Raw genomic sequence first — 22,888 nt, forward strand, 5'->3', positions numbered from 1 at the left:
AATCCTGAACTGTCCCCTTTAATGTGTATTTTTCTTCATTCTCAACCTTTGATCTCGCAAATTCTGGGAATTCCCATCAGTGCAAAAAAAGTAAACCTCTTGCAGCATCCAAAAAAACAATGCTGCTCTATAAAAAGACAAACAAAAAAAGCGACCAAATAAAAAGACAAATGGATCTAACATTTGATTGAGGCAATGATATGTGGAAAACTCTGGAGGCAGGTCTAGCAAAACTGGGTATGAAAGGCCCTTTAACCAAGTGTTTAGCTTTTACAAGCCAGAATGGATGATGAGTTAGGTTTTTTTCCCCGTATGATCCAGTTCAACTCCAACTTTGATTGTTTAAAGTTTCATGTACATAATGTTATAACAAGATTCAGTGGGTCTAGGGGGACGTGTTAAACCTTTAAGCCCCCAGATAACACGACAGGAACACAAAAATCGAATTCTAATGCAAAGCTTTTACTGGTCTCGTCTGATCAATTAAAGATCACATTCAAGACTTTGTCAACTTTAAGTACCATAAATTCAAGAACTAAAATCATACACATTAGAAAAAAAGTGGATTTTTATTATTTTCATGAGCTTAGGCCTATTCTACCTGACCAATGGGTGGAAAATGAATATTGTGACTTTTTTTGACAATTTTATTTTATTCTGTTTTGTTTTTGTATCATGTTGTTTCTCCAGGTATTTAACAAAATGTTAAATCTGTATATCTTATTGAATTTGACTTTGTACAGGGTCTTGAGATGACATGTTTCATGAATTGGTGCTATATAAATAAAATCAAAATGAATTGAATTGTTTTAATTTCGTTATCGGATGTGACACGTTCCCATATGTCACCTCTTTACTTTCTCGTTGGCCTTCATGTTCATGCTCACGGTCAGAACGCTGTCCTCTCTGATCTCCAGAACCAGAACCTGGCTGACCTGGATAAATAACTGCATGTGTTTCTATCTCCCTGCAGGCATGATGGCGTCAGATCTTCCAAACACTGTGGTCTCTGGAGTGGGTAAGTCTTCACATTCCTCAAATCAACAAATGTCAAGTGTGCAGATTGGAATAATCAAACTCTGCATCTTGTGTTTAACTGTAAAATATATTGGCACAACGGTCTGAATGAGCTTCAGGTGACACTGGATTAGCTCATCAAGGCTTTATGATCTCTGACAGGGAACGGCAACTTCAGCTCCCACTGCACCTCCCCTGGGCTCATGTCCCCGGCTGGTGTCTCCAAAAATATGCAGGACAAGAGTCCCCCTCACATGGGCATGAGCCACAAGCCTGACCTCCGAACTCTGATGCCACCCTCCAACAAGTGCTCCATCATGCCTACCATTGTGAGTGCTTCTGTTTCTAGTTACACTTTAGTTTCCGTTCTCGGGTTACTTTTAATGTCCAGAGAATATTTGTCGTCTTTGTTGTCTTTTAGAACAAAGTTGAAGTTTGTGCCTACGATGAAACAAATCAAATTATGCTCTTACCTTACTTACTGGGAACTTTAGAAGCATTACATTTCTTTTTACCACCTAATCTACTTATCCTGAACAAGGCCATTAAAGGTACAATCAAATAAATTGATTTATGTCATGTCATGCAGCATATTGTCATCATTTAAACCAATGTTAAAATACTGATCAAATAGAAACAACTGAAATGTTTATACAGGATCTAGGAAAACCTTACTGATTTACTGAAACATTTTATAAAGAGAAGCTCTCATAATGGGAATTTAGAAGACAGACATTTCCTGTGGTTAATATTAACTGTGGTACATCTCAGTTGGAGCTGATACTGCCATCAGACCACATAACAGGTTGTCCATTAATGTCATAATGTAACCTTTTTTGGACCAAAACCACCTAATCTGATTTAGTCTTGGTTTAGTCTCTAAATGTCACATGTGTCTTGTTTTCAGAACCAGAGAATAAATCACTCCCAGACAGCTCAGACACTGTCCACACCTGCAGTGTCCATCGCTGCTTCTGGGATTAGCGGTTATCCATCTACCATATCATCTTACAGCACAGGTGACTACAGACACACTGCTGAAAGCTGTTAAAGGCTGAAGGCCGCCTCATTGAGAAAATGTTTAATGAAGTCTTTTTTTCCCCTCAGAGTTTTCCCTCGGCAGCGAGCTGTCCTCTTTTTCTGGCTTTGGAAGTTCAGGTCTGGGATCAGTGACGAACTGGCAGCAGCAGCAGCTGCAGAATCTTCAGCACTCAGCACTAGGACACATGGGGTGAGCCTTTCACTCACACACGTTTAACCTTTTTTCATGCTGGTGGTTCTCATCAGAGCTGTTTTGCCCATTAAATGTGCTCAGGGTGTTCTCAGACCATTCTGGATATATAAACCCTCCAGGGGTTCTGGGACTTCGGAGCTTTATGGCTCAGAATGGCTTCTGATCAGGATGTCCCCAAACCACCTCATCTAACTCCTTTGAATCCAGAGAAGCAGTGGCTGTACTTTGAGCTCCACCTGGATAGCAGAACTCCTCACCGTATATCTGAGAACCTCATTTCAGCCACTTGTATCCAGGATCTCGTGCTTTCTGTCATGATCCATGCCCTCTGACCATAGGTGAGGGTCAGAACGTAGATCTTAGCTTTCTGGCTCAGCTCCTTCTGCAGGCAGCGCCTGCATTAGCACATAAGAAGACCCAATCTGTTTGTCCATCTCATGTTCAATCCCGCCATCAGTGGTAGGATACTTAACCTCTTCTGCTTGAGGCAGAGACTGACACCCGACCCAGTGGAAGCAATCCACCCTTTTCCTACCGGGGACCATGGCCTCAGACTCAAGGCTGGTTTATGTCTGTCACAAGTACGTTCTGCGTGGAAATGAGATACGTCTGCAGCATTGATGCTCCGTGCAGCTTTTCCTCCGTAGTAGCACTATTCTCCTAGACTCTAGAGGGCAGCATTGTGCTCCTTTGCCAAGCATACTACACCCCACTGCACTTAAAATTAGAACACACAGATCTTACTTTCTTCCAAGAGTGACAGCGATTACTGTCCAGGAATTGTTAATTTGTTGATCACTGTGATCTTAATGGGGTGAATCATAAAGATGTCTATGTTTAAAAACCTCAGCCAGAAGGAGCTCCTGCTCGTCCGCATTGTTTTACCGCACGGGATTGTCCACGTAGTTAGGAATTTTCCTAGGTGGCGGAACGGAAACTTTTAGCTTGGTGGAGGAGCGTGGAAGCCAGAATGACATAATATGGCTGCGTGGGCCTCGCCGACGCATCAAGCATAAACCAGCGAACAGCTCCAGTGCACGCTGGAGGGCATGACTTGAAAAGTCAACAGAACCACATCATCCGCAAAAAGCAGAGATGAGATGCAGACTCCCTCCTCTCTACGCCTTGAGATCCTGTCCTTGGAAACACCAAACAGGATCGTTGACAAGGGGCAGCCCTGGCGGAGTCCAACACACACAGGGAACTGGACTTTGTGCTGAGAATGTAGACACATCTCCTGCTTTGGGCAGACAACGATTGGATTTGATGATTTCTTATCAAGAAATGATGCTTTGATTTACAAGAGACAAGGTAATAAGGGCAATTGGACTTGAAATGTAACTCTGTACACATTCTGTTCTTACAGAAACTTGTGCCAGAACTCAAACCTGGATGTCCCCTCTGTTCATCACAACCTCCACATTAAGTGTGAGCCCGCCTCGCCTCCCAGAGACCGGAGCATGGGTGTGGGCGGGGCTGGACTCAGAGGAGGCGTGAACCCGGCTGGATACTCCATCGGTAGCGGTCGGGGGCCTCACGAATCTGGCAGTTCCCCCGGCGACAGCGCGTCCAGCTGCGGCAGCTCCTACGAAGGCAGTGAGGAGCGCGAGGATCTCCACGGCAACGAGAGCTTCCTACTGCAGCCGCTGTCCAATCAGGAGGAGCGTCACAGCCCATCAGTAAAACGGATGAGGCTATCAGAGGGCTGGGCCACATAATGGGAGCAGCCCTACAGGCACAGGGGTGGGGGTGCAAGTAAAGTTACCATATAGTGTTATTATTATTAATATTATTATTATTATCACGATATTCTCCTTGTACTGAATGCATGAGCTTTATGTTTATTGGTGGGATGTAGTTGAGGCGGCAGGTTTTGCAATGTGTACTGCAGGTAAATGTCGCCGCAGGTCAGGATCAGTACACAAAACCTGGAGAACAAAAATTCTGAAGTTTGATCTGTGTGTCAAAACATTCTCAAGATTATTAAATACCTGACAAAAAATGTATTCAGCTGTAGATTATAAACAAACTGTATTATCTCAGTAAGAGCATTCAAACTCTTTCAAAACGTTCACATTTAGCCACGTTACAATCAAATACTTCTGCTGGGGGACCAGGATTTTCAGAGTGATGAGCATTATTAGTTTTCTACAACTTACCAGAGCACCTGGGTTCACGTTTTCTGTTTCCTAACCATGGCTTGAGGCAAACCGTAAACATAGCTTTCTTCTTGCCAGTCTTCCATAAAGGCCAGACTCGTGGAGAGCCCAACTAGGAGTTGTGCTGTCGACACATTGGGGATCTCTGCAGCTCCTCCAGAGTTACCATGGGCCTCTTGGCTGTTTCTCTGATTAATGCTTCCTTTGCCCGGCCTGACATGTTAGGTGAACGTCTGCAGTCGGTCCAGCCTCTTCAGATGCTCAGATGGTGGCTGGATCAGAACTCTGTGAGTTGTTTAAAGCTTGGGCTAGTGGTGTAGAGCCTGACCCTAGTTTAACCTGCTCCACAGCTTTCTACCCAACCTGTCTGCTGGGCACCGTCAGAACCAAAGTGTTGTGCTCAGTTAGGTCAATGTTTAACCACATTTTTGTTCATATCTTTTTTATATGAAATCTTTATAAGAAAAAACTGAATTTAAATTTGTTTTCCCTCTAATCAGTCAAAGCTCAAACTTGTTCCTAAGAATCTTTTGACACATAAGTGAATCTTGAGAATTGACTTTTTTATGTACACTGATGGATGAGAATTTTGCTTGAGATCATCAAACAGTGTACATTTACGGCTTGTTTTCAGTGTGTGTTTAGGTAGCGTGGGGATTATAAGTGAACAACTGATATGTGAATTTCTCATGTGCTGTCATGTATGCAAACTAAAGAAAAAGTCAAGGGGAAGAAGTCTGGTACTCTGAACAGTGAAGCTACTGGTGAGTTTTAACGCTGCGTGGATCTGTGCCGACGCACTCGGTCCACGGTTGTTACACAAGCTGCGTTGCAGGTTCAACACAAACAAACGCTTTTAAATGTATCGCACAATTACACAAGAATGGCTTTAGAGGGAAGGGAGACGGTGAGACACGTAGGAAAAGAGTGAAGGAGTAGGTGCTGAGAAGGGGAGTTTTGACTAACAGAGTAACCATTTGATTGGAAGTTAGAAAGCAGCAAGCTGTCTGATTTAAGCAGAAGCTTCTACTGGTTCTGTTATTCAAAAGGCTGGAGAACAAGCAGAGGTGTTGAGATGGTTGCTGAGAGGTCTGGTTGGAGTTGATGCAACAAGTTGCTTAGGAAATAATCACTGTATAAAGTTTACTTGATATTTGGATGCTCAGTTTGTGATTAGCTTTCTGAATGGTGTGGCAACAAACAAGCCAGCTAGAGAAAAGTAGCCGCATGGGCTGGATTTGACAAGAAACTCTGAACCAAACTGTGAAAATGAACCACTACAGGATATCTACGTACATCCGTACTCTGAGGAATGTTTCCCTTAGTTCTGCTGAAAACTGGGTTTAAACTGAAATCATAACTGGGGTGACAGTAAAAGTTTACACTAAAAACTAAAAGACCAGATTAATGTTGGAAGCCCAACAAGTGGAATGTGGTGACATCTAGAGGCCAACGTTTGACACTGCAGCAAAATAATTCCTCTCCATTTACCTCTGATCTGGGCTGGCCATAAAACAAATGTAAAAGTTGAACTGTTCGACTTGTCTCCTTTATATTTTTGTGAATGTTTTTTTTTTTTTTTTGGTTTTAAAATCTGATAAATTTCCAAAAAGTATACAAAGGGAAAGACATGTTTCTATCAAAATTGAAAGTATTTAAAGTTTGTAGCAATAAAATATTTGTATTTTAAGGTAATGTTTTAAAATGGTTAAATGGTTCCCCAAAAACACTAAACATGCTTCTACTAATTTTTTTTCAACTTTAAAAGGAACAAGAAACCCAATGAATAAAACAACAACTTCCTTTTTCATGCTGCTGTGGAACAAATGAGTGTTTACTATTAGGCACTATTAAATAACACAGTCAAGTAAGCTTAATTCTTCTGGTTGGGGGGGGGGGGGGGCAGACATTTTAGTCCTTGTCCTGTGGATGGGACTAAAATGATGTCTTCATAGACATGCACACTGATATTTAGATGTTCCGAGCAAAGCCCATTCCAGTGTAAATGCCTCTGTTGTGGTTCTCTTTCACTGTTTTCTTTTCAGTCCACATAAAGCAAGATTTCAGTTTTGGCCTTTTCCCACTATGTTGTGAGCTTTTCCGTATCGGTAGTGGAGCGACCCAGTGTGATCGTTCAGAGCCAGGAGCTATAAAGCTAAAACATACAGAACATAGATGCTTTGCTGCACAAACCTGTGGCGTTGTGTTTTAGAGACTATAGGTTTCCTTTGTTATTTAATCAAAGGGGTGTTTTATTGAGTTCTGCAGTCCAGTCTGATGCTTGCGATATAAACCCAACAGAAAGCACAAAGTTATAATGGCTGGTGTCAGACCCAGGGAGAGTTCACAGCAATCTTACTGGTATTTGTTCAGGAACTTTTACAGGGGTGCAGAATTTACTCAGGTCATTTATTCAAGGGAATATCCTTTTACAGCAACCAAGTATTATCAGTATGATGCAAGATCCAGTATGGATCTTGGGGTAACCTGTCCACTAGGGTCACATTTTGGCTCAGTTTCTTTATAAATAATCAAATCACAGCAAACGTTATCTCAAGACACTTTGCGACCAAAGCGGGTCCTATTCATATCCAGTTATATAGAAACAATTTATACAGGTAAAATCAAATCATGTTTCCGATTGAATTACATATAGGCCAATGTGATCATGTTTATATGCTACACAGCACGAAACACTGTTAAACCGTTTGCTAAGGGGGAAAAAAACGGCCAAACATTTAGGTTTGACTGGAAATATAAGAAGCCCTAACCAAAATTGTAAAAGCAAGATCCAAGGAGAAACCCAACAGATGCACAATTCCATCCTTAGCTAGCAAAATAAGCTATTTTAGCTACTTCCAGGTGGAGGCTGATGTCTGAATGTGAAATCTCAGAAACTTTCAGACACAGCCAGCAAGACTTTGGCTTGAGTAAATGTGTTCAAGTCTGGTGCTTTGCATTAACCCTGGATGTTGGAACTCTGATTTGGAAATTAGTTCAGACCTAGTTTAAATATGTTTCAGCTCCAACTTGGAAATCCTGCAGGATTTGCTAATTGTTGCACTAATTAGAGAGGTTCATGTTGTTTTTCTAAGTATTTTATGCATCTAGAGACAAAAAAGTACCGTCCAGTACCCATAGATGTGCTCTGTGTGTTTTATTTCAAAGAGACACAAAACGTCAGAAGAACCAATAAACAGATAAACTCTGCAGCGATCACTGTTTATGCAGCCATGTTGGATTTAGGGGTTGAGGTTGGTGGAAAAGCCTCCAACTTTGCAGGATATTCCAGTTGAGCTTTTGAACTTTAAATTTGATAGTGTACTAGTTTCAAGTACAAATAACACACAAATAATTTCCCCTGATGCCATATTTTAGCCGGTCTGACGCCAGCCACACATCCAGGTTTTTTCAAACAAAACTGGACTGCAATCAACATCCCTGTTAGATATTTCTTTTTGTTTATGTTGTTTTTTTTTCTCTGTGTATTAAAAAGACAGATGTGGCTGGGGGTGCAAATTTGAATATTTTTGCTTAAAACTGTATATTTGGAGTTCGAGCCCTCAGCCACTCTTCATTTTTTTCTGCTCAGCACCAGAAGTCCCTTAGGAAATGGTGGAGCAAACCACATTACTGTTTATTGACTATATGGCTGAGCCTCGGCAGAGGTTCTCCTCTCCTCCATCAGTCTGGATGGATATTTGGGTCTAGCCTAAAAGATGTGAAGAACATTAGCCAGGAGCTCATCCATGGGCTCCAGGTGGCGCCAGCTGACTGCGGGTTCAAATGGGAGGCTGGCTTTAAAAAGGAAGAAAGAATAGAAACTAAGCAGATCCATTTATATGCACATAACTCTGAATCTTTACATTGTTTCTGTAACCAGTTACTTCCTGGACTTCTGTCAGGTACCGTACCTAAAAGGCTCTAAAGAAATAGCTGTATTTAATTTTATTTAAATTTTTTTTTTTTTCATCTGGCGACATTACTGAATGTCTTCTGTACAACGAAATGTACAAGTTTTGGTCTGCATTCTCCCCTCATCACATGCTTCCAGTCATCATGACTTAGATTTACTGAGAGATTGTTAGCGGCATAAGCTGGCCTTTTGTCGCCACCTGACACAACCATGATCCAAGCGCACATCGGTTGTTGTAGAACTCCCTCACTCAGAACTGTGGTAGTGTTTGTATTTTGCAGAAAATAAAAATGCCCATGTTTTGTTCCACATGTCTGTGTGGTTTGTTGCGTTTGGTTTTAAAGTTTTCTGTCCCTGCAGGTACACTTAAATGAATAAACCCAACTCAACAGTGGGTTCTTTCGAGTTCAAATGTACAGATCTTGTAAATTATCTATGAACAGACATTGAACACATCAAAACGACTCTAGAGCAGGACTCAAATCCGGACAGTTTACTATTTTTTATTTGACTGAAAGGAATGTTTTTTCAGTTGCTCAGTTAACTTGGAATTTAATTAATTTAACCCCATTTAAACCAATTTCCACGGCAGTGGAAAATTTTGAGAACAATGCAGCTGCATTCTAGGAAAAAAAACTATGAGAGTGTTGGTTGGAAGCCAGTGTTGACAGTTCTTGCAAGAGAAACAAGCAACCAGCTCTAATACCTCTACCTCTATAGTTTAAATAAATAAGCCCAAAGTTACAGATAATAAGCAAACGTGGCAACACTGCTGGAAGCCTGGAACAAAGTGCTGAGCATTTCTGGATGTCCCTTTCCCCTCCCTTTCAGACTCTTTAACAAACGTGTAATAAATCATGACTTTTTGAGTTACTTATTGTTGTAACATCAATAATATCAATATTGTATTTAATGTGAACTATTTTTTAATTGAAAAGCATAAGTAATAATTGGTTTCTTCACTGCTGCATAGAAACCTGGTTTCCTATCCATAACATGCTATTTAAATGTCCCTCAGTCTCAGTGAACTCACGCTCCGTTCCTCAAAACTAATCAAATACATCATCCAACAACTGCAAAACACTCTTAATAAATAAGTTGTGACCTGCACATTCACCAAGCTCTGGAATAATACAAACATTACAAGAAGGTTGTTTCCTATTCCAAATATATGGCCAAACCTACATTCCAGACAGTGCTGAGGAGTGATTGCAATTAGGACATGCCAAGTTCACCAACATTTTCTTCACTGAGCAACACACGCCTGTCTCATGGCTCTAAACACAACAGGCACTGACAATTAAATGGAATGTCCCTATAGTCATACATGGAATGTATGACCAGGTACATTCAAATACTTATTTACCTCACTGTATATATAGATGGACAGTTGTAACACTGAGCCCAGTTCTGCTGGAGGTTTTTCCTTCCCGCTAATGGGTGTTTTTTCTTTCCACTGTCGCTTCATGCTAGCTCAAACTAAACTAAAACTCAGATTTTCCCTTTTTTCTAAAGAGGGAGCTTCAACAGATCACTCATCTGAGGAAAATGATCAGCTTGAAGATGGATCATCACAGATCTGCAGGATAGTTCATATTAAACTGATAGTGACGGAAGCGCCCAGGTATATGCAAATATATTTGGAATAAATAAAATAACGATACTGACATGAACAGATGTTAATGATTTGCTCAAAGATTACTCTTGTCACTAACTTTATTAATTCAATTCAATTCAATTTTATTTATATAGCCCAATTCATGAAACATGTCATCTTGAGGCACTTTACAAAGTCAAATCAATCAATATTATACAGATTGGTCAAAAATGTCCTATATAAGGGAACCAGTTGATTGCTGCAAAGCCATGGACAATGCAGACGACTCTCCCTGTAGCTCTACGGTTCTCCAGGAGTGAATGCTGTTTGTCGGGACTTTGAAGCAATCAAAGTCGGAGTCGGGGGCTTGCCAAGAACCATGAGGGGTGATGTCCTGGGTCTGGGTGCAAATCCAGAGATGCTCTCTCTCTTGTGCAGATGGCTTGGGAGGGTGGACAGGCAGGTGAGCTCTAGGAGGAGAACTTGCACTGGCAGACGATCAGGGAACATTCAGTTGCCCTAGGGTTCCAGGCTTGAGGTTTCTGTGGCGTAGGCGAAAGGTTCTGGGGGAAAAACAACAGAGACACAATGTTAGGTCTTGCTTGCAGGGAACTCAGAACAGGGTAAGTTCGGTCATTTACCACGCTGGAAGCAAGAAAGAACGGACGCCCTCCTCCTGGCCTCTGCTCCTTAAGAAGGGCTCTAATTAGCTGTGATGAGAAGCACCTGCCCGTCTCACCCTGCAGAGAAGAGAGAGAGAGAGAAAAAACCCGGCCCTGCACCCAGGCCTGGAGTGTGACATCTGCATCTTAACCCATCCCCTTGGGGAGCAGTGGGCTGCCATCTGCGGCGCCTGGGGAGCAATCGGGGGTTAAGGGTCTTGCTCAGGGACCCAGAGTGCAGGCAGCTGGGATCAAACCGGGTACTTGCATCCTTTTCTGACTGCAAGCGCGCTGCTCTAACCCCTCGGCCACCACCCTAGTGATGGATTTTTGGGTAAACTAAATAGAGCAGTGATACATGTCATTGTTTCTAAAACAGCATTTTTCTGAGCTGCGTCTAAAAGGGCAAACATTGAGAGTATACTCACTTCTCCAGGGACCACTACACCACTGCGGACAGCCACAGATCAGCTGCAAGGGGCAGACAACAGCTAACAATGTCAAGTTACTTTTCTTTAACCAACGCAGTAGCTACCGCAAACAGCACAGCAGCAGCTGGAGCAAGCTCTACTGCCACTAACGTCGGGAAATCAGATGGTCTTCCAACAACATTTGGATCCAATGCCACACTGCATGAGGAGGTGCTCTGTTGTCTGAACACAGCCATCAACAAGTACTCTCTCTCTCTCTCTCTCTCTCTCTCTCTCTATATATATATATATATATATATATATATATATATATATATATATATATATATAGGTGCTTGTTGATGGCATTAAAATTATTTCTACGAGCATTAAAAAGCATTAAATTAGGGTTACTCATTCCTGTATAAACCCTGTCTTAGTCCTGGAGTAATGGGGCCAGGTTAGATTCTTTTAATTATTTTTATTCTTTACAAGAATAAAGTGGAGAATGAAGCCAAGAGGGATACGAAAATAAACTCGTAATATTATAAAAATAAAAATGTTACGAATAGAAAGTATATTCTCAGATTAAAGTCCCTCTGATACTGTTTAAGTGACTGAGTCTAGCTGCAGATTTGCCACATTCAACATGGCGGACGCTCTGACGCATCCCCAGCATAGGCAGAAACCGCCCGACGAGGCGTCTACGTTTATGATGTCTATGGTTCCACTGCTCTCACTATATACTTTGAAAATGGCTGAGAGTTGCTAGAAACCAACTGCGTCCATGTTTATGAAAAGAAGAGCAAAGCCTCAGTAGAAAGAAATAAGACCAGAGTGGATTTGGGAGATTTTCTTCACGTGATCCCCTTGAGGAGCGGAAGAACAGGTAAGATGGTCTTGTGCATGGACAGTTATTAGTAAAGGGACTTGGGCGTTTCTTACCTACATTTCTGGAGAAATCACCGGCTCTACCTTTAAGTGCAGCCCTGGACATTTTATGCTGTTTCTTAATTACCTATTTTGGATAAAGAACACACAGACACTGAATTCAAACTCAACCCTTTATTCAACCAACTTTTACCAAAACTGCAAATAAAAAAACAAAACAAAAACAACAACACGTGCTCTTTGAACTCTTTGAAGGGGGCGGAGAATTCCTGGGTCTGCGTTTGTAATTAATTTGATGTAATGACTGTAGTATAAACCCACATGATACGCTAAAATGCAAAAGGAAGTAAAACTGTTCTTCTGTTGAACTTTTTATTGACCCTTTTTTTCTATCGCACCACGCATCTATTTATCAACATATATATACATGAAATTATATATATAAATGAAATGATATATACATGAAATTCAGCTGAAAATCTGTGGTAAATCTAAGTAATCTTCCTAAACTTAATCTGTTCTGTAAGGTAAAATAAGCAGAAAATTATGTATTTTAACTGAAGGAAACTCCTTAATGTTTTGGAGCCCATGAATAAAAATTAAAAAATGTCAAACACTGGTTAGCTATTATCTGTAAGGTTTGATTGCTGCAGTGCTAATTAGGTGTTTTCCCATGATTACTGAGAAGGGTAGAAACACTTGTTTCCCCACCTTGTTATATCCAGCTTCATGTCAAGCAGAATGGGGCTCTGGCTGCCATAATTATGCCAAACAAATTTGCTTTACCAAGGGAGGATTTATAGGTGTAAATTCTCCTTTGACGCCTGACCCTTGATTTATTTCATTGCTGTTAATTATGTACAAACTGATGCCAGGAAAAGGAATAACAGGGACAGAGTAAGAGAAAGAGAGAAAGGACAAAGATACACAGACAAAAATATCAGAACCATGGCCCTAACTGTGGTACAGTGGTTTAATTCAATTCAATTCAATTCAATTTTATTTATATAGCGCCAATTCATGAAACATGTCATCTCAAGGCACTTTACAAAGTCAAATTCAATCAGATTATACAGATTGGTCAAAAATGTCCTATATAAGGAAACCAGTTGATTGCTTCAAAGTCCCGACAAGCAGCATTCACTCCTGGGGAACTGTGGAGCCACAGGGAGAGTCGTCTGCATTGTACATGGCTTTGCTGCAATCCCTCATACGGAGCAAGCATGAAGCGACAGTGGGAAGAAAAACTCCCCATTAACGGGAAGGAAAACCTCCGGCAGAACCGGGCTCAGTTTAAACATACGCTGTTAAATCTAGCAAGCATTAAAGTAGCAAGCATTTGAAAATATCTGGGGTCCTTTTATCAAAGATTTTAATCTAGTGGATGCTGAAGATGAATGACTTTTCTGATTTTTTTTTCTATGCCTTTGCAGTTCCTCGATAAATAATAAAGACACATGGATAAAAACTGTTGATACCCAATAGATTTAGATAAAGGTGCATGTATGGATGTATACGTACGTGAACATTACTGTTGCATTGTACCGTAGGTTACAAAAGCTTACCGATGCTATCATGTTTCGTTTTTTGTTCCTTGTTGTAATTTTTTTTCTTTAAACAAAAATTAAATAAAAAAATATAATTGAAAAAAATAAATAACAAATAGCAAGGATATGGAACAAAGCTACTGTATTATGAGTGCAGTGTGTCAGCAGGCGAAATGTGGTTTGGGCCTTAAGACCAACACACACAGCTTAGGTCTGAAACTCCACGCACTATACAGATTGTTTTCCTGACTCCTTGGCTCCATAGGGGGTCCCTCTACGGACCACCAGACTCACGAGTATTCATTCGAGAGTGTATACAACAAATTATGGAAGTTCCGCCAGTATAAATAATCAGGGCAGTAAACGTAAAGCTGCAGTGGATGCTCAGAAAAAAGCTCAAAGAAGATCGCTGTTTCACTTTATCTGTTTGCTGTATATCTGATTTTCTACCATGGGTAAGTACACAGTTTGTTGAGATGTTTTGTTGAATAATTATTGAGCTGTTTGTTTCCAGGATGAACCTATATGGGAACGAACCTGAGTCCAATTGTCCCACTTTTACAATGCTATTGTTAATGTTATTGTGAGCATGACTCAGCCCCCAGGGGCACTAACAGTAAGTTGGTAGCCTGATGGTCCTCTTTTGCATGCAAACAACTAGTTTTGATTGTCACGCTTAAATTTGTTGATCCAATATGCAAAGGCACTGCTTTATAAGGCTGAGTTTACCTACAACTCTACAAACTGAAGACGTCTTTTGGGGAAGAGGTAAAACGTTTCAACAAAGAGAACCTATTCTATTTATTTATTTCACTTACTTATTTATTTATTATTTTTCTACCTGTTTTATTTAGATGCATCAGGACAACTGCAAAAATACCTTTTGACATGATGTTTAATACATCACAGAAAATACTGTACATTTTTTTTTAAATGAATGCTCTTTTTACATGGTTTTGATCTCATCTGATGCCTGTATCACAGATCTGCCCAGGGTATGACTAGTTTTGGGTTTAACTTTGCCTCTGTTGCAGTGGGAGAGATGAACATGTTTGAGCAAATATGCTGATCACTGATATCTAAGCAGGAAAGATAATCTCTTAAAGGCCAAAAAGGAAACCAGTAGTTGTTAAAGAGCTTAAACAATCTCGCCAGAGTGCTCAACTTCTTATCGGCTGTAATAAAAACTCATAAAAGTGATTCCTCTGTAACAGTTGATGGCTGACACACGAAAAAAAAGAGTTAAAAGAACTGAACACTAGATGGCATCATGAGCAACTTCATCAGCAGGGCGATAGACTGCGAACTGCATCTGATGCTTCCTAAAAAACAGTATGCCACATTAAATGATGGGTGCTGTTTATTATAACTAAGTCCGGTTATTTACAGCTATCTGGTTATTGGTCATTAAACTTGTTGGGTAAGAAATTATTTCTTTGAAATGAAACCCTGACTTCTCTTCTTGCTTTTTAAATATGTGCTTGTCTCATGTGAAAGGCCTCCTGAGTTGGCATTGGTTAGTGATAAGATTTAGCACCCCCACCCCCACCCCCCACCACACCCGCCCTCAAAGGTCACCCAGTTCAAGCATGACTGACGTAGCAGAACCATAACATGAGCGGTTGCCACCTCTGAGTTCATGAATTAAAGTAGCGCAATTAAACCAGACTTATACTGCAGGTTCAGAGTATGACCTTTGTTTCTAGTAGCTGTTGTTTAAAGCAACATCAGAAAGCCCACTGTTTGTGTTGGAATCTCTCACAGATGATATTTGAAGATCGGACGAACACTTCAGAATTTTTGTCGCGTTCTCAGAGCCATTCTTACGGAACATTTTGTGGACCAGCAGTAACACTGGCACCATAAAAATGTGTGCATGAGCTCAGAGTCAACATTTCCACTGCGGGACAGTCCGTCACTGCAGTTACGTCGCTTCTTGACAAGGTAAACATAACCAGGTAATAATTTAACACGTCATGAGTCAACATTTTAAAACACAAGCTATTTCCCCTTTAGAGAATTCTTTTGCTTTTGCATTTTGTCACATGTATTTGTTTCAGGTTATCAAACGAATTTAAACATCAAAGATAACCCGGGGACAAAATGTGATTTTCAAGTGATTATTTCACATTTCTAGGCAAAAACATCTTTCCAAACCAAACTCCTGTGTTGACTTTGACTAGCTGCATATTTTGGAAGGGAATTTCATAATCCCCTTTAATGACCAACCTACAGAATAATTTACATCGGCCCTTCTGGAAGTGCTTATGAAGCCGTTTTTCTAAGGCTTTGGAACTCCAGAGAACCCAAACCAGACGTCAGTATCCACACTTAGGATGTCTCCATTTTCCAATAGACCCTTGTGCAAGCAACACTTAGTTTGCAAGCAAAGAGATATTTATTGTATAAAGGTTACCTGTCCTGAAACTCAGCTGGGTGGCCACTATGGGGAGACACAGGCTGTTGTAGCTGAGAATGTTTAGAAAAGAAATTGGTCTCACTGGATGGAGACGAGGAAGGACAGGCAAGTCAATCCACTGGCAGGAGCAAGGTGTTTTTTTATTGGAGTTAATGATCGTGTCTTTTCTTCCTTTTTGGCCTTAGAACTCTACAGGACTGTCTCAGAAAATTAGAATATTGTGATAAAGTTCTTTATTTTCTGTAATGCAATTAAAAAACATGAAATGTCATACATTCTGGATTCATTACAAATCAACTGAAATATCACAAGCCTTTTATTGTTTTAATATCGCTGATTATGGCTTACAGCTTAAGAAACCCAAATATCCTATCTCAAAATATTAGAATATTTCCTCAGACCAAGTAAAAAAAATATATATAACAGCAAAACAAAATCAAACATTTGAAAATGTCCATTAATGCACTCAGTACTTGGTTGGGAATGCTTTTGCACAGATTACTGCATCAATGCGGCGTGGCATGGAGGCAATCAGCCTGTGGCATTGCTGAGGTGTTATGGATGCCCAGGATGCTTCAATAGCGGCCTTTAGCTCATTTGCATTGTTGGCTCTGGTGTCTTTCAGCTTCTTCTTCACAATACCCCACAAATTCTCTATGGGGTTCAGGTCAGGGGAATTGGCAGGCCAATCAAGGACAGTAATGCCATGGTCAGTACACCAGTTACTGTGAGAATCTTATGTCGTCTCTTAACCACTACCATACTTGTGATTTAGTTTACTGAACCAAGCTGAGTGTTTTTCAAGGCTCAGGAAACCCTGCAGTGTTTCGAGTTAATTAGACGATTCAAGTGATTAGTTGAATAGCCTACTAGTATACCTTTTCACCATATTCTAATATTTTGAGATAGGATATTTGGTTTTCTTAAGGTGTAAGCCATAATCAGCGATATTAAAACAATAAAAGGCTTGCGATATTTCAGTTGATTTTTAATTAATCCAGAATGTATGACATTTCATGTTTTTTAATTGCATTACAGAAAATAAAGAACTTTATCACAATATTCAAATTTTCTGAGACAGTCCTGTATGCAGCTCCATGTTCAGCAGCGTTTCTGTCTCTGGCCTTTGTGCAGTTCAGATTGGTAACCAACAGTTGTGGATCAATAGGTGGTGGCAGCCCCCACTACTTCCATCGCCACTTCTGGTTTCACTGTAGCCTCAGGCACATACTGCGCTGTTTTATGGATGGAAGGATGGTAGCTTCCAGCACCACTAGCACATCCATCTGGAATCAGAGGAGTAGCTAGTGAGATAAAAAAAAGCAAAATCATCTGAGACGCTTTTGTCCCAGCTAACTGCTCGGGAACCCAGCCTCTGTCTCAAAGCGCGCCACATTCCCTGCTTGGTCACTCATTCCTCCTCGGCACTTTGCCAGGCAGATTCTCTTCCACAACGACATGTTCACCATGAACAATAAATTATCAGAGAGCTTTTTATTTCCATCAAAAAAGGCCCTCCATCATAGTGCATTGCCCCTAAAATTCAATGCAACTGTTCTTGGAGTGAATGCACACCCTGCAGAGCTGTGTGCAGCCACAAGGCTGTGCTTTTTTTTACAGGGAAGTTAGATGCAGTATTTGAGAAAGTAGGCATATGTTGCTCGCTGAACTTGATTAGATTTATCCCTGACTCCTTGCATTGAGAGGAGTCAGCTGAGGTGGCCCGGGCATTTGTTCAGAATACCCCCAGGAGGTTTCCCTCAGGAGGTGTTCCACCTGGAGAAGAGCCCAGGAGGCAGCCCGGGACGTGCTGGAGAGACCATGTCCTTCAACTGGCATGGGGACATCTTGGGCTTCCCCCAGAGCTGCAGGAGGAGGTGTCTGGGGAGAGGGAAGTCTGAGCATCCTTGCTTAGTCTGCCGCCCCCGCGACCCGGATAAGCCGCAGACCAGTAAGAGTATTTCTAGTTCCATCAGCAGCAAGTTTAGGGAATCAGAAATGACTTTTAGGAAACTGCTAAATCATGATTCCAGTGTTCAGATCTCATGTAGGGGCATCCAGTGTATTGAGTGTATTTACAGCAAAGAAGGCATCTTTGGTTTGACATGTCAGACGATTTGGTGCTCCCGGTCTGGATGTGTGCCTCCCCTACACTGACTGCCCATATCTCTGGAAGTGTTTACAGTAACAACAGAGTGCCTGCTGACGAAAAGCTCACCACAGTACGATCATTCTGTCAGTTTTACACCTAAAGGAGGGTATCGTCAGATGAATGCATATACACACGTAATGCATTCGGGGCTTTGGACCGGACTAAGCGTATGGCCGAAGTGAACGGACCGAGCTCGTCGCCGTACCAACCCGAGCTTTGTTTAGAAGCCGTCAAGGACAGGCTGTGATTGGCCTGCAGCCCACATTCCTGCTGGGCACCTTGCATGAAAGCCAACAGTGTGTGCATGTACTGTATATATGCATGAATATGCTTGTTAGGCAAACACGTCACATGTTCGCGCAAATTGCATTTTAAAAGTCTAAAACAGCTTTTTGCGTAATAGCATGTAGAACTTTCTAAAAGATGTGGCATTTTTGTCCCACTTTCTTGTTTGCTTTCCCTGACCGACTTCCGCTTGAGCTGTATAGAAAACACATTTGTGCAAAAATTACTTCACAGCATATCATATTTCTGCAGCAAAACAAACAAAGGCAGATTTCAGACTCAGATAAACATATTCTAATATTGCAACATCGTGAGATTTTACTCTTTAAAAAAAAATCTTTTTAAATTTCAATCTTTTTCCAGTTTCTTCAGTGGGTTCCAGTATTTGGTCGTGTTTCTGTTTAATTTGCACAGTTTTACAACTTTACTCGTGTCTTTTGTCTCCAGCATAGTTTTTAACTATGCTATTTGCTCTGTATTGCTCTTTTAGCTGCCATTTTCCATGCGAAAGTTTCAGTTTTTGGTTACATTTGCTGTGTGTACCTTTGTTTATTCTGCATCTAGAAGCAGAGCTGTTCCCAAAGAGCTGACACTGTTGGCCTGGTTTGCTTGTCTCCTAGTTGTCTGTGTTTTGCCAAACATCAGACCAGTGAGCTCCAGTCTTATCTTATAGACTAAGGAACTCATCTCCTGAAGGTCAGCGACAAGAAGGAAGGAAAAAATTATTATTTTAAAAAAAAAAAAAAAAAAAAAAAAAAATGTTTAGGGATTCTTTGCATGGGATTGTGGATTTTTTGTTTTTGTGACACAAAAATACTAGAAGCCCATTACAAAGTAAAATGTTACATGGTTTCCAAATGGGTTCCAAATTAAAAGTGTGCGAGTTTGCATTTCTATGTTCTGGCTCTGGCCTCAGGGCTCTGTTAGAGAACATTAGTGAACAAACAGCATCATCAAAACCAAGGAAGCCAACAGACGGGTCAGGGAGGAAGCCGTGGAGAGGTTCAAAGCAGGGTTAGGTTGCAAAATAACATCCGAGCTGTCAGGAATGAATTTGGCAAGTAGAGCATTAATCAGAGAAGCAGCCGCTGGGCCGACAGTGACTTTGGAGATGCTGCAGACATCCACAGCGCAGGTGTAAAGCAAAGCGTTACGCTGCGTAGAAGACATGTCTGCTACCGTGACGAGGCCAAAATTAAAACATACCTGCAAAATGTTACGTCTGAAGGAATACTGCACATTTCCACAGAGCGCACCATCCCCATGGGGAAACATGGTCATGGCTGCATCAGGCTGTGGGGATGTTTTTATTTAGCACAAATCATCCCTAGCCAATCCCCAAAGGACTTGCTGCTCTAACGGTACCAAAAGGTGGTTCTACAAAGCGTTGACTCTGCAACGCTGAATATAAATGGACACCACACTGCTCATATTTTTCTTTGTGAAACAAGTTTAAAATTCAACTCTCATCTATTCTCTATAACTTCCCCATAATGCACTACTTTGTGCAAGTGCTGTAGCTGTTGCTCAGTGGGACGAGTCTGGCGATCAGAAGGTTGCTAGTGAGAGTCCAGTGTTCCCCGGCCTCATAATGAAGTGTCCTTGGGCAGCGCACTGGACTGGAAGTTGTCAGCGTGTGAATGTAGAGCGGGATGGATGGGTGAACAGATCTGTAGTGTCAAAAAGCTCTGCATGAGAAGCTTTGGTCATTTACAAAACAAAATCCTGCAGAGTTGGACAGTGATAAACTGGACCATGAAAATGTTTGCAGGTGGCAATATCTGATGTATCAAACAGGGAATCTACTAGAATAGTATTAAACAGGAAAAGCTGTCTTTGAGCAAAGTACAAAACATGCATACTTTACATACTTAAACTGTGTTGGATAATAGTGTTTTTTTGTCTTCACTGGGTAAATAGTGCCTTCCCTGCATACCTATGTTGACACGTTCTATACAGATAATATTTAGTATCTTTATATTTATTGGTGTGTTTTTCAGTTCCATCATTTCATCGTTTCACATGTATAGTTGTTCCTCTGCGTTGCGCCGTGTGGTATTTGCCGTCCCAGACCGTTTCTTCCCCTGCTGCCACGACAATGCCACGCTATTCTGCTCTCTCTGCTGCCTCTCCCTGTTCCACCAGCCAGTTCAAACCAGTTTCTGTTTATCAGCCGTACACAAGGAGCCTGTATAACAGAGCCAAAACATTTTTCATGTGACCTCTCATCATTTGTGTGTGTGTGTGTGTGTGTGTGTGTGTGTGTGTGTGTTCTTGTACTTGAAGCTGAACGAGAACACTTTTTGCTCGTTTTACTAGCGAAGTGAGGACTCTGATGTAAAGTGAGGGCCTTTTTTGGTCCTCACTTTTATTCCGAGGCTGGGGGTTAGGTTTAGTGCTATGGTGTTCATAAGGTTTAGCTTTAGGTTAGGGATAGGTATAAACTGGCAAAGGTTAGGGTCAGGATGGGTTAGGGTTAGAAAGGCTTGAAGATGAATAAAAGTCTTTGGAAGTTAAGGCGCAGTCCTCACTATGTAAGTTAAACAAGGATGTGTGTGTGTTGGTACGTGAGTGCATTGCGTTCTTAGGGATCAAATTAAAACAGAGTGGTCGGAGGCACATGAAAATTTGTGAAGATGATATATTTTCATAGGAGCTGATGAGGAGCTCCTCCTGATCCTGAAAAACTGCTTCCCAAACGCTCCATTGATCCCTATATGTTGCCCTCCCTGATTCTGCCATCTCTGAATGTTTGCCCTGCACTCCTATAGACGCCTGCTGTGTCCTGACGGAGTGGGGAAAGTTGATCTGAAGGTTTAGCTGAAAGAACTGTTTCTGCTTCCTTTACGTCCCAAATTAGAAGTTAGAAAATGTCATAGAGATGCATTTCATGTATCAGAAACAAAAGCACTCCATGTGAAACAAACATCACTTTAATGATAATCTGTGCTGAGATGTCAATGAAAGATCAAGTTCAAGCTGCTTTGGGCTCAGTCAGATAATCCAGTTCCTAGGAAATTGCACTGGCTTTATGGAAGTGGGACCAAAGTGGATCTTGAAGGTCGGCACACACCTGTTCAAGTCTTAGCGTTTGTGATATAAGAATGTATACAGAAATCATTTCCATTTGCCGTAAGAAGCCATAAAAAGGAATTTCTCAGCGACTTGTACGGCAGATTGACGCATTTCGCGTGCACCAACTAAAATCTGTGATTAGAATGTGGCGTCAGAATGGACTGATACAAAGCAAAGCAGCATTGGGATTATCTGGGTGAAAAGCGGGGTGGTGAGTTTGAGCTGGCCATAGGTTGAACAGAAGTGAATCTGCACGAGAGGATATTTTATGATCAATTGAATCTGATTGTGGTTGGATAGATTTGAACTGTTATAACTGCAAATCCGCCTGCATCTGTATTAAACGGATCACGGTCGGATTATGTAGAGGGGCAGCAATAAGATGCGTTTGCCTTGCAAACCTCCATTGTGGCTGTAAATTAGCGCTCTGAGCAAAAATACAGCTGAAGGGAAGTCTGTGTGACGTAGAGCGATTTCATTTGGAACAGACACGGTTAAAAGCAGAAGCAGCGTGGACGGCAAGCGACACGTGGCTTCCTGCTGAAATCTGTGGCTTCAAACTGCTCCACCATGTCTTCATTACTCAAACGGCTCTTCTGCTTTTATCATCTGTTGTGGATGAAATGCAAGAAACGTCTAGGTAGGATGGATCCTATCACTCCAAATGTATCATTTTTGATACAAATATTTCTGAGGCCTCTACCTCTTCAACAAAGTCAGTATTTTTCTGAACATACCATTTACAACATAAAAATTAATATATTTTACACACATATAAAACATGAGTTTTATGTAACGTGTGTTTGGTCTAACAATTACGATACAAAGAAAATTTTGAAAGCCTGACATTTTATTTCCTATGTTTTAACTAAAAGAGATTTTCTTTTTTTTATAACGTGAAGTTTCCTTACATTTACCTTTTGCAGATCATTTTGGGATAAAGCAGTCATGTTAGAGAGACACGGTGATGCCGAAGTTAAACTGCTGACATGATGAATAGTGTACCTTTAAAAGTGTCCATATGCCTTTAGTAAAATGTAAGTAATCTTTTGGACAGCTAGGTTTATTTTCATTACCCTTAATGGAAAACATGAGTTGATCACAAGCAACCAGAATTATTCATTTAATATCGTATCACCCCTAGCTGGGCACTCTTCCACATCCAGTGGCTTAGCAAACCAAAGCCCAATGAAAAGCATCGCGGTCTCTGGCACAATGTGTAAAAGTTCAGAGGGTTAAAATCCTTTATCGAGCTACTGCTCACCTGCGAAATGACTGAGCCATCAGACTATTTTAGAAAATAAACTTTTTATTTATTCCAAAGTTGATCGTGAAAGCAACGAGATCATGACAATAATATATAATGCACAAAAATGGAATAAACAGCAACAGAGTACATGAAAAACTAGTGCAAAAAAACTCAGATATAAAAAAATATATTGCACTTGGTAATCTGAAATTTTAGGTGGAAGAAATTGTGTTTGAACATTCTTAATCTGACATAATCATCTGTAAACATTTGTC

General features: G+C 41.0%; 1 protein-coding gene across 4 annotated transcripts in view; it reads left to right on the top strand.

Moving 5' to 3' along the window:
* mef2ca (myocyte enhancer factor 2ca) overlaps positions 1-8,637 on the top strand; it is a 41,589-nt gene extending 32,952 nt beyond the window's left edge. For all 4 annotated transcript variants that reach the window (XM_021309029.2, XM_021309030.2, XM_012849671.3 and 1 more), the window contains 5 exons: positions 974-1,018; positions 1,180-1,346; positions 1,925-2,036; positions 2,125-2,248; positions 3,618-8,637. In XM_021309029.2, the coding sequence (XP_021164704.1) occupies positions 974-1,018; positions 1,180-1,346; positions 1,925-2,036; positions 2,125-2,248; positions 3,618-3,969 (800 nt within the window). In that variant the 3' untranslated portion in view covers positions 3,970-8,637. The remainder of the gene's footprint in view (positions 1-973; positions 1,019-1,179; positions 1,347-1,924; positions 2,037-2,124; positions 2,249-3,617) is intronic.
* Positions 8,638-22,888: the final 14,251 nt, after the last annotated feature.

This window comes from Fundulus heteroclitus, chromosome 8, assembly GCF_011125445.2.
Source record: "Fundulus heteroclitus isolate FHET01 chromosome 8, MU-UCD_Fhet_4.1, whole genome shotgun sequence".
Lineage (NCBI taxonomy): Eukaryota > Metazoa > Chordata > Actinopteri > Cyprinodontiformes > Fundulidae > Fundulus > Fundulus heteroclitus.